The 12,371-nt window shown below is 39.7% G+C and overlaps 1 protein-coding gene across 1 annotated transcript; it reads left to right on the plus strand.

Moving 5' to 3' along the window:
• Positions 1–603: 603 nt before the first annotated feature.
• On the plus strand, positions 604–8,842 carry LOC306639928 (mas-related G-protein coupled receptor member X1-like). The gene is made up of 2 exons (XM_079103605.1): positions 604–785; positions 7,578–8,842. Exons 1-2 carry the CDS (start codon positions 775–777, stop codon positions 8,599–8,601), a joined length of 1,035 nt encoding a protein of 344 aa, XP_078959731.1. The 5' UTR covers positions 604–774; the 3' UTR covers positions 8,602–8,842.
• Positions 8,843–12,371: the final 3,529 nt, after the last annotated feature.

A 12,371-nucleotide genomic window follows, 5' to 3' on the forward strand; every position in this document is an offset into this window, starting at 1 on the left:
GTTGCTTTCAGATATAAGACAGTAGAATGTATTTTGACATATTACACATACATGAAGTATAACTCATTTCAATTAGGATCCAATTCTTGTGGTTGTACATGATGTGGAGTTACACTGGTCATGTAGTCATATATAATATAGGGCAGTTATGTCTAATTCACTCTTTTTTCAGAGCTGGGAATTGAACCCAGGCTCCACACATGCTAGGCAAATGCTTTAACACTGAGCTACACTCTGGCCCCCAAAATGTAATCTTTCCTAAAAAAGATATAAAACAAAAACTAACACATTGTTGCTTCTTGAAAATGGGGTTTAGGAGGCCATTCACCTTTTATTTGAAACATTTCTGGGGCATTGGGAAAGAAGTTAGAAACATGTACCTATTACTGCTTTAGTTGGAAAGCCCTCCAGCGTGGTATTGCTTGGCAGGTAGCAGCAAGAGGCTCCAAAACAGCAATTGTTTAAAGGAAGGAGTGTGGGATGTGGTGGGTAGAGGCAGAGGTTGAAGAGATAAGACTAGTGCCATATCAAGTGTTTTAGAAACCTCTCACGATGAACCTGACACAACAGACTCCACACTCTCACTGTCCAGCAGGTCTCTGCACAGGAAACCACTGGGCTGTCCAGCATCTCGATAAGCCTCTTGCAGGCACCAAACTTCCCTCCAGCTCTAGGAGGCACTTCTTCTAGAGGCAGAGAGGTATCCTTCAGCAACTGTCAATCCAGAGGCTCGTCCCTTCAACACAGGCCAGCTTGCCACATCCATCAGGAAGAATGGAGGAAAGGTAAGTCTTTATCAAGAACTTATTTCTACAGTCACTGTGCTTTTCCTCTCCATTTATGTCCACATTGGGGTGGAGTTCTCAGGAAGCTCTAGGACCCAAGGAATAGAACACAGGAGAAATGAAGCTCCCTCTCAGTGACTTTGGCTCTCTCAAGGTTAAGAATGAGGGAATTAAAAGTTACTAACCAAGAATGTTAATTAGGGTCCCTCTTCATCCACTTAACCTTAAGTCTTCTCTTGCAAACTTTTGAACTGATGAACCCAAATAATTGTATTTTCTGACCAGGCATATACTCTGTGGCCCAGTGAGATCTGACCCAATTGTGGCTCACATCCAGCAGCTGAGCTGATGGCAGATCTCAGCCACTGATCTTGAAAAATAACAGAGTCCTCTACCCTAGCTGACCTACAGAAAAGGCACTATTCCAGCCATGTAGAAAAAAATGAGAATGTTCTCTGCTCACCTAAGGACATTAGCAGCTGCCTATCCAAATCCTAGGCTAGACTACGTACTAAAGGTCTTTTCCTGCCAAAGAACATCAAAGATGACTGTCTACACAGATGTATAAATATCAGAGAGAGAGAGAGAGATTATAAAGACTCAGGAAATTATAATACCTCCAACAGAAACTACAAAGCCCAAACAATGAACGCTAAACAATGGGATATCTAAAGTGTGACAAACAAAAAAAATTCAGAAAAGTCCTCTTTAAAAGTTCAGTGAACTTAAAGAACATAAATATAAAAAATTAAATATAATGTGGGAGTAAGTAATCATCTCCCACAGAGATGCCAATTTGAATAGCTCTTCCTTCACTGAAGTACATCCACAGGAGCTAAGGAAACCAGGGGAGAGACTGGTTTTAATATAATAATAAGTCCCATTAAGGAAGGCAGGAAGGAAGGAAAGAGTTGTCCATGTCAACCTTCCTTCAAACTCTGGGGAGGAAAATGCCCACCATTTGGAAGAGGGAGAAGAAATTAAGTTCAGGCCTTAGACTTGAAACCCAACACCAGCCCCATCACAGTCGAACATCCTGCCAGACAGAGCACACAGCCCCTGCCTCCAGGCCAGTATCTAAGGACTGATATTCTGGACCTGCACTAGCCAGGAGGCCAAGCAACTGTCTCCACCACCCTCCTCCAATCTCAGCAGCAGACTCCACCTGCAGGGAGGTAAAGGTAGCAAAATAAGCACAGGACTTTCACTTAGAGTTCAGTGCCAGCCACTCTGCAGTGAAACACAGTTTTAGACAGAAATAAAATATTCCTATTCCTGGCAAAATTTTGCAGACAGAGTGGAGACTTGCCCTGGCACCAGGCAGAGATATTTGCCCTAGATGGACAGACCTGCATTTTGGCCAGCATGGCCATAAATCTCACCAGTGAACCTGGGATGTACCTCCAAGACTTTGAAGGTCCTCAAAGCTGTGAAATTCAGTCATGGCCCAGCTTTGAATCAGTCAAAGGAATGTTTCCTTTATCCACTCCCCCAACCTCAGAGTGCACAGAAGGAAGCAAAATCTTCATGCACTGGGGATTAACACAGAGTAGTAAGCATAGGACCTTGTCTTGGAACTCACTGTTGGGCCAGGGACAGCTATCACTGGGTAGATCCTTATGTACCCTGTCTTCTGGCAGGTATCCGTAGATAGGTATGTGGACCTGCCCTGTTACCAAGCAGTTATGTGGCTCAGTTGATCTGACTTGCGTCCTGGCCAGAATCACCAATGGATAGTTGTATGGGTCTCAGCCTTGTCTGTACCACAGCAGCAAGCAGTCTATGAGAGCATGGTTCCTGAGTACACCTGCACCACACTATTTTAAGTGGGCTGTGCACTCTGAGTGTGTTCCAGCATGGTGGCATCAGAGGGCCACAGGATTACTCACTCCCTCATGCCCAATGTAGGCAATACAAACAAAGGATGAATAATTTTCTGTCTGGGGACAGAAAAGGGAGGTAGGAGCCAAGTTTTTGAATAGGAGCGTGGAGCTGGTCCTCTACAGAGATGCACAGAGGTGGAGAGAATCCCACAGTGGTGAACTACATAGTGTTGACCAGACAAGTTATCTATGCCTACATGATATCCAGCAGAAGACTGTGAAGACAAATTATACCTTTTAGGCACTCCCCTAGATCATTCAGAACACACCAACTGTGGTTTTTGGAAAAGCTTAAACCATCCTCTAGGGATGAAACAGCAACAACACACAAACAGCAAAATCACAAACCTGGAATGAGGGTGTTATCTAGTTATGAAAGAGGAAAATTAACCATGGACTCAGAAAAGAAGCAGGCTGATTAGAATTTCTGGAGAATAGACACAATGTCAGATTGTGAAAACTGGAATAAATACTCAACCCTCAATATGCAGACCATGAAAGCCAAGGAGGACCAAAAACTGTCAGGAAGGGTGGAAGGTAGAGTATGTGCTTGGATATCGTTAACACCTCTGGTTCAATTTCCAGTACAAATAAAAAAATAAATAAATAACAACAGGACTCTCAGAGAACCATGATTTCACCTAATGAACAACACCAAATGCAAGAAAACAACCATAAGGTTACCAACATGTGCAAACTGATAAGTAGGACAGAGAATTCAAATAGCTGTATTTAAAAAAAAAACTGAGCAAGCTTCAAAAAAGCACAGAGGAACAATTCAAGACTCATTCAGAAAACAGAGAGATTGAGTGATTTTTTTAAATCAAACAAATCTTTGAACTGAAAAGCACACTTAGTAAATTTTTAAAACACAACACAAGGCATAAATAGCAGAGTAGATTAAACAATCAAAATGAGTGAACTCAAATTTAGGCTGTATGGTAGGACATAATTAAAGGAGAAAAAGGCAAAAAAAATGAAGAGGAATGAGAAAACTTATGAGAGCTTTGTGACAGCCTTAAAGAATAATGTTTTGTGTTATTTAGATTCAAGAGGGGCATGAGAAAGCCAAGGAGGCAGACAGATCATTCAAACAGATAAAAATGAAAATTTTCCCAAACCCACAGATGGGTACAAACATCCAATACCATAAGGTCAAAGGTCACCACTCACAGTCGACTCGACCAGGTATACCCCGAGACATGATAATCAAGCCTTCAAAGCTTAACCACAAAGATAGCTTCTCAAAGTATAAGAGAAAAGGAATAAGTAACATGTAAGGGTGTTTTAATTTATCTGACTGTAGACTTCTCAAAAGAAGATTTACAGGCCAAGAGAAAGTAGGATGAGATTGTCACAGTTCTAAAGGACACATACTACTGACCAAGAATACTATGCACATCAAAGCTAGCCTTGGAAATGAAGAAGAGATAAAGGCAATTCCAGAAAATCTAAATCAAAAAGAACTTATGAGCACCAGACCTGCCCTACAAGAAATGCTGAAGGGAGTTTTTCAAACTGAATGGAATAGATGACAAGGAGACAGAGGAAAACATCAAAGTTATAAAAATCATGGGTAGGAGTATTATACAGAACAATATAGAAAGTTCTAATATCAAAAGTATGTTTTATTAGTATGTTATAAACATGGTGAGTAAAGCAACCATCTGTTTAGTATGAAGACTAAAATACAAAAACATTAATAATAATAATTACATTAAGATCTCAAGAGAGAAACCATATAGAATGTTGTAAATTGGAACACCAAACACTAAAATTGCTAAAACTAAAACACTTAGTCACACAGGAAAACTGGAAGAAAGGGAGAAAAAAAAAAAAAGAAAGAATCCACAAAAAAAAGAAAGAAAGAAAATAACTAACAAAATGGCAGTAGTTACAATGTGCCTATCAATAATTTCCTTAAACATAGATGGATATAATTCTCTAATAAAAACACACAAAGTGACTGATGAATTTTTTAAAAAGACACAATGATCTACTCACAAGAAATTCACTTCACCTCTAAGGGTATCCATAGACTGAAAGAGAAAGAATGGAATAAGATAATTCATGCAAGTGGAATTCCAAAAAGCAGGAATAGTCAAAACTATATCCTATAAAATAGACAAACTTAGTCAAAAGCAAAAAGAGAAAAGGAAATCATTATATTATGATAAAGGGATCAGATCAGCAAGAGTGAGTAGAACTTGTAAATTTATGAGCACCCAATATTGAAGCACCCATATATCCAAATCAAACATTAATAGACTTAATAGATAATTAAAGGGAGAAATAGATTTAAATACGCTAATAGTAATGAACTGTAAAATCCCATTTGAAATAATTAACAGATCATTCAGAGAGAATATCAATAAAGAATAGTAAAGTAAATCTTCACCCTAGACCAAATGGATCTAAGACACATCTATAGGACATTCTTTCCAATACCTACAAGACAGAAATGCATCCAAACATCCCATGGAACATTCTCCAGAATAGATGACATGGTAACTCCAAAGCAAGTGTCAAAAAGTCCTTAAAATTTTATCTACTAGCTCTTGAGATTTTACAGTTCCCAAGCTGCCATGATGGTAACATTATACATCCTTATTATTCATAATTGCCTACTGGGTACAAATGGTGTTTTTGAGTCCATTTGTCAATGCCTGATCATATTGTAGAATCAGCATCAGAACTGAATGGGAAATGAGATCCTTTTCCTGACCTAAAACTCAGAGAATTGCTGTTACAGAAGAGACATGATTTTTAGGAGACTCTAGCAGTCTCTGGAGCCCATGATGATCTCTCAGATTCTTTATACATATAAAAATGATTTGAAAACACCACAGAAATAAGGGGGAAATTGGGACAAAGAACAGTGGCAAAGCATCAGACAGGGCTCCAGGATACCAGAGGACAGTATTGAACTTGCTTTTGAAGATGCAATTTTAGAAATTTGTCTATTTAAGCCTGTTTCTTTTTAAGTGAAAATATTATAAAAGCTGGTCTGTAGAGAACACAAGCTGAATATTGGAATTTAGTAGTAAATAAAATAGACATAGCATAGGCTTTATAGAACTTCATGTTTCTTGAGAAAGACCCATATACCATACTCTAAAAACATATGCGAACTGAAAAGTGCCTTGAGTCTGGCAAGCAGAACTTCTGTTTTTCCCTCTAATTCCTGTTCAAGTCAAGCAATGCTGGGGGAAACTGTCATTCAAAGAGAACTCAGAAATGATGCATTCTTGTCTCAGTTTCCTCTACAGGTCAAAAGAGGAGAATGTGACCTTTTTCTACTTGGAAGTCTTCAGCCCCTCTGAGTCCTGTGTTGTTCTGAGGTCATGGCTGCTTTCATGAGACAGGAGAGGACTTCTCATTTTTCTTATCTTTTCCTGACTTTCGCCCACCTCTTTTTTTCTCTGTTAGATTGACTTCTCTTCCTGTCTGTTTCTGAAGTTTGCATCCATTAGCTGTTATTTCACCCATAATTTTGACTGCTGTCTGGGATGTAACTTGGAAGTTACTGCTCTGCTTTTCCTTCATCCATATATAATGGACACATGGTGGTGGTGGGTCCAAAGTACTGCTCCATAGTATAGAACCTGGGGTTTCAAATCTATACCTTATGGGGAAAAAAAGGGGCTATCACTCATTCTGTTTTGCTCTGATTCTATCCATGGGGGGGAAAAAAAAAGCTAATTCTTACCTCATAGCTCTTGAGAAAATTCAAAGAGAAATTATCCAGTAAACTCTCAATCAGTTCCTACTAATCATTAGGGTCTGATCTTGTCCTCTGTCCTCAGTGGAAATCTGTTGAGCAGTCTTTTTACACTCCTGTCTCTCAACTCTTTCTGTATAACTACATACACTCCTCTCACACAAAAGCTTTCCTCAACAAAGAAAATGTAAATAAGGATCACCTGGGAGAGAATGGAGTAAGTATATATTATACCCACCATTCAGTAGCCCTCCATAGATAGATATCCCCTTATTTAAAATACTTATTTTCAGTGACTCTCAAACCTCACCCATACTCACACCCTCTTCTTCTATACTGGTGAGCAAATTCAGCTAAGACACAAATCTGACACATATCCTGGGCACTAAAATGCCTCCAGGTGCTGAAAAGGTCATTTGAATGTTTACTTCGAAGGCACATAGGCACCAAGCAACAGTTTTGGGGGGATGTGCAAGTAATTGTGAATACCCACTGTTGTTCACAATAAGAATTATAATGAATGATATTCCCTTCATCTCATTATATGCATGTCAAAGCCTTTTATTCTATTTCCAATTTTACTTTCCATTTACCCCAAATCACCTAACACTGCAAGTCTCCTCATTAATTCATTCATTTCTCAATGGGTATTGACAATACATGGGCCACACACAGAGCTAAGCACTGGGGATTAAAAAGTGATCCTATATTCAATGTCTGACACACCAAGGTACTTTTAAACCTAGCCATCCTCTCTCCTGTTCAACCAAGAGCTCACATTCCCCTCACGACCATAAAGTCAGGTCTTCTTCTCCTTGGAAGGAACACTCATAGGCATGGGGCTGTCGTGATAACCTCTGGGTCTGTCTCAATTCCTGCACCTGATATCAAACTTCTGGGCCAGGGCTGAGCAGTGCTGGCCCTTAGTTCTATCTTGTGAGTAGAGGTGTTTGGATCATAATCTATTTCCATGTCATTTAGGTTTAGGTCAGAGAGCTCAGACTTTTCAGACAATGAGTATTGGATTTGAACCCATATCTCAGGAATCCACCACTCTTTGTAGGTTCCTTCATCTCTGCAATCCTATTTCCCTCCTCTTTAAAATGGAGATAGTAATCTCCATGTAGCAGGGTGAGCCTGATAAACTGAGCTCATGCAACAAGTGACTGGGTCCTGTTTTGTTCCCAGGGGCACCAGGGCAGAGATGGAGAGCCTGGATCCAACCATCACAGTCTGGAGAACAGAAGCCACACCAACCAATGGAAGTTACCAGCATTACCAGCACCTTCCTCCAATTTGCAACAGGAATAACCTTATTCCAACAGTGTTGGCCCTCATCATTTCCCTGGTCGGACTGGCAGGAAACGCAGCTGTGCTCTGGCTCCTGGGCTTCCGCATGCGCAGGAACGCCTTCTCCGTCTACATCCTAAACCTGGCTGCCTCCGACTTCCTGTTTCTCTGCTTCCACATCACTGATTTCCTGGTGGACATCATCAAAATGTTCCTTCACTTCTCTGTCCCTACATATGGCATCTTTCGAACTGGGGGAATCATTTCCTACATCGCAGGCCTGAGCACACTCAGTGCTATTAGCACGGAGCGCTGCCTGTCGGTCCTGTGGCCCATCTGGTACAGGTGTCGCCGCCCTAGACACATGTCAGCTGTCATGTGTTCCCTACTCTGGACCCTGTCCATGTTTTGGGGCATCCTGGACATGGTCTATTGTTCTACTCTGATTATCGATAGTGAGGTTGATTGGTGTATAAAAGCTGATTTAATCATAACTTCATGGCTGATTTTTTTATTTGTGACTTTCTCAGGGTCCAGCCTGGCCCTGCTAGGGAGAATCCTGTGTGACCTCCGGCATAAGACACTGACCAGACTGTATGTGACCATCCTGCTGACAGTGCTGGTCTTTCTCCTCTGTGACCTGCCTTTTGGCATCTATTTGTTTCTGTCAGACTGGATTTCAATTGATTTTGATGCATTCGCTTGTCTTTATATGGTTTCAGTTGTCTTTTCTTGTGTTAACAGTTGTGCCAACCCCATCATTTACTTCTTCGTTGGCTCCTTTAGGCAGCAGTTGCAGTCACGGAACCTCAAGCTGGTGCTTGAGCGGGCTCTGCAGGACACTCCTGAAGAGGAGGAGTGTGGAGGCAGCCTTCCTCAGACAACCCTGGAGATGTCAGGCAGCAGAGTGGAGCAGGGGTGAAGAGCCTCTGCTCTGGTCCATCAGTATGTGTTTTGGGGAATCAAAATGCCCCACCACACTTGATAGCCCTCTGCTCTTCTCTCAGCCTGGGGCCCCTGAAATTCCTCATGGTCTTCAAATGGATTTATTTTAAACTGGATTTCTTGCTTTTCTTAGAAAAACCAGTATGAAATAAGAACATTTCCATTCTTACTGATATTTTCAATAAATTTCTCATCCTATCTTTCTCTGAAACTTTCTTATTGTTGTTTTTCTCTGCAGTCTTCATTCCAGTGGAAAGAATCCTTGTTCAAAATGCTAAACCTTTTATTTATGATTGTTTTCTCCCAAAAGGTAAGAGAAAATAATGATACCTTATTTCTCTCTCAGAGGGAAATTATGTTGCAAATTGTCATCTGAAGAAAGCTTGGCTCTGATTGAGTTCCAGTCCCTTGACAGTTCATTGAATTCTTTGGGTTTGGGGAAAATAATGCCATTACTGTCCTGCATAAAACAGCTCCTAACAAATGGTAGAATTTATCCATGGACTGGTAGCAAATTGGCCTTGGTTTCTAGGGATTTTAACCATAGCCTTTCCACCTCAGAACTGGCAAGCAGTGATATACCTCTTTCCCTGACCAATAAACAATCTAGAAATGTATCCCAAAAGTTGAAATTTTGCTATTATGGCTTAGATATGAGATGTCCCCCCAAAGCTCATGTGTGAGACAATGAGAAGGTTTAGAGATAATGATGGGGCCCTAAGACTGACAACTGAAGTCAGGTAGGCTGTGGCTGGAGGCGGTGGGTCATTGGGGAGTATGATATGCGGGTACGTATTTTGTTCCTGGTAAGAAGAGAACTCTCTGCTTCTGATACCACGTTCCCAGCTGCTCTCCTTTACCACACACTATTCTGTTCATGTCCTATCACACATCAGGCCCCAAGGAATGGAGTATACCACCTGTGGATTAAACTTTTCCTCCTTAAAATTGTTCTTGTCAGATCTTTTGGTCACAGAAGTGAAAAGGCTAACTAAAACACTTGGGATATATTGTGATATAGAACCTGGAAATGCTAGATTGGAAAGAGCACTGGACATGGGGTTAGGACACATGGATTCTCACACTGACCCATGACTAAACTGGGTCACAAAACTCAAATTTGAATCTCAAGACTTCCGTGGTCTGGAATCTGTCTTCAGAATAAGACAATGGAGTTTGCCTTTACCATGGCATGGACTAAAGGAAACTACCACTATGAGTCCAGCAGCTCAGAAGTTCATCTCTCAAGTTCTAGGTATGGTTGCAAGACCGCTTTAAAGAAAAAAGCTTAATGCTGGAGTGCTGCGAGAAATGAATAATGACTGTGTAGCCTTGAAGTGATGGGGTTGGCAGAAGTCTTGTAAAATTAGTTGGAATCAACTCTACAATACTGGCAAGTGCATACAGAATCACTCAAGTCACCACAGCAGGACACACAGAAAATAATATTGGGCTCTCTATACCCTCCCCCCCAGGGACATGTCCAATACAATGGTTCAGAAACAGAAATACAAACAAAAAAGAGATGTAACAAAATGGGTACATTGTAGCAGAGACAAAGAAACAGTAGAATACACCTGCTTATCTTGTGGTCTTTCTTCCTGCAAAAGGCCCGAATGGAGCATGAAAATAGTTCATCCTTAAATAGTTCAACCTTTTATTCCTCACATAAAAAGCAAACACAAAACATCTTTATAGCCTTGATAGGTATCATGGTTTAAGAGTTGCTAATCAGTTAAAGGAAACTTCATATTCAAAGTCCGCCTGTCACCTACACCTCTTTCGAAGTGCAATATTTTGATATTTAGAATAAACCACTGTTTTAACATGATGCGACAGAATAAGGCATATCAGCCTCTAAAATTCTTAAGTGTACATATAAAAGAGATGCAGGACTTTATGCTTTAGGTGTATCTGTAGAATTCTATTTATTCATTTTTAGACAGTAATTGGAAGAAACATGATGAAAATTTAACGTATGCTTCATCTGGAGAGTGGGTGTATGAATGTTTATCATACACTCGTGTATTGCATCCATAGGCAATGTCGTCTTTGTGCAAACATACAGAGTTGACTTACATGGTCTTAGATGGTAACAGAACAGCCTATTATTTCTAATTCTATGATGAGCAAACAACACAAAATGACATCAAGCACAAGAGAAATGAAACCATGAGAGACTTAAGATGAGATATCTGTGGCTGCTGCCAACACAACATGCACACAATTTTACAGCAGAACAAGGTATATGCCATTCTTTTATAGTGATGTCAGAATTGATTCTACTGTCATGTATAACTAAAAATAACCCTTAAAAAATAAGTAGGTCAATTTTTTGAATTGTTTCTCTTGTTTCAATTTCATTGAATTCAGTTCTGATTTTATTTCCTGTCTTCTACTACTTTTGGTGTTGATCTGTTCTTTTTCTAGGGCTTTGAGATGTAATATTAGGTCATTTCGTTGTTGACTTCTTATTCTTTTAATGTATGAGTTTAATGCAATGAACTTTCCTCTTAGTGCTGCTTTCAGAATGTCCCAGAGATTTTTTAATTTTTTTTTTATTTTTACAGAATGCATTTTGATTCATTGTACATAAATTGGGTACATCATTTCATTTCCATGGTTGTGCATGATGTAGATTCATACCATTCATGTAATCATACATGTACATAGGGTAATGATGTATGTCTCATTCCACCATCTTTCACATCCCCTCTCATTTCCCTCTACACAATCTAACGTTCCTCTATTCTTCTCTTACCCCCCCCCCACCAACCCCATTATATATCATCATCCACTTATCAGGGAAAATACTCAGCCTTTGATTTTTGGGGATTGACTTATTTCACTTAGCATGATATTCTCCAACTCCATCCATTTATCTGCAAATGCCATATTATTCTTCTTTATGGGCTGAATAATATTCCATTGTATATATATACCACAGTTTCTTTATCTATTCATCTGTTGAAGGGCATCAAGTTTGGTTCCATAGTTTATCTATTGTGAATAGAGCTGCTATAAACATTGATGTGCCTGCTTTACTGTAGTATGCTAATTTTAAGTCCTTTGGGTATAAACTGAAGAGTAGGATAACTGAGTCGAAAGGTGGTTCCATTCCAAGTTTTCTGAGAATTCTCCGCACTGCTTGCCAGAGTGGCTGCACCAATTTGCAACTTTACCAGCAATGTAAAAGTGTGCCTTTTTCCCCACATCCACACCAACATCTATTATTGTTTGTGTTCTTAATATTAACCATTCTAATTGGAGTAAGCTGAAATCTTAGAGTTGTTTTAGTTTGCATTTCTCTACTTATAGAGATGTTGAACACTTTTTCATATATTTATTAATCACCTGTATGTCTTCTTCTGTAAAGTGTCTGTCCAGTTCCTTGGTCCATTTATTGATTGGGTTCTTTGTATTTTTGGTGTAAAGTTTTGTAAGTTCATTATAAGTTTTGGAGATACTTGGGAATCAATCTAACAAAAGAGGTGAAAGACCTCTACAATGAAAACTACAGAACACTAAAGAAATTAAAGAAAACCCTAAAAGATTGAAAGATCTCCCAAGCTCTTGGATAGGCAGAATTAATATTGTCAAATGGCCATTCTACCAAAGACACTATACAAAGTCAATGCAATTCCAAATAAAATCTCAATGACATCCCTCATAGAAATAGATAAAGCAATCATGAACTTCATCTGGAAAAGTAAGAGACCTCGAATAGCCAAAATAATCCTGAGCAGG

Source organism: Sciurus vulgaris, assembly GCF_902686455.1.
Source record: "Sciurus vulgaris genome assembly, chromosome: 11".
NCBI classification, from domain to species: Eukaryota; Metazoa; Chordata; class Mammalia; order Rodentia; family Sciuridae; genus Sciurus; species Sciurus vulgaris.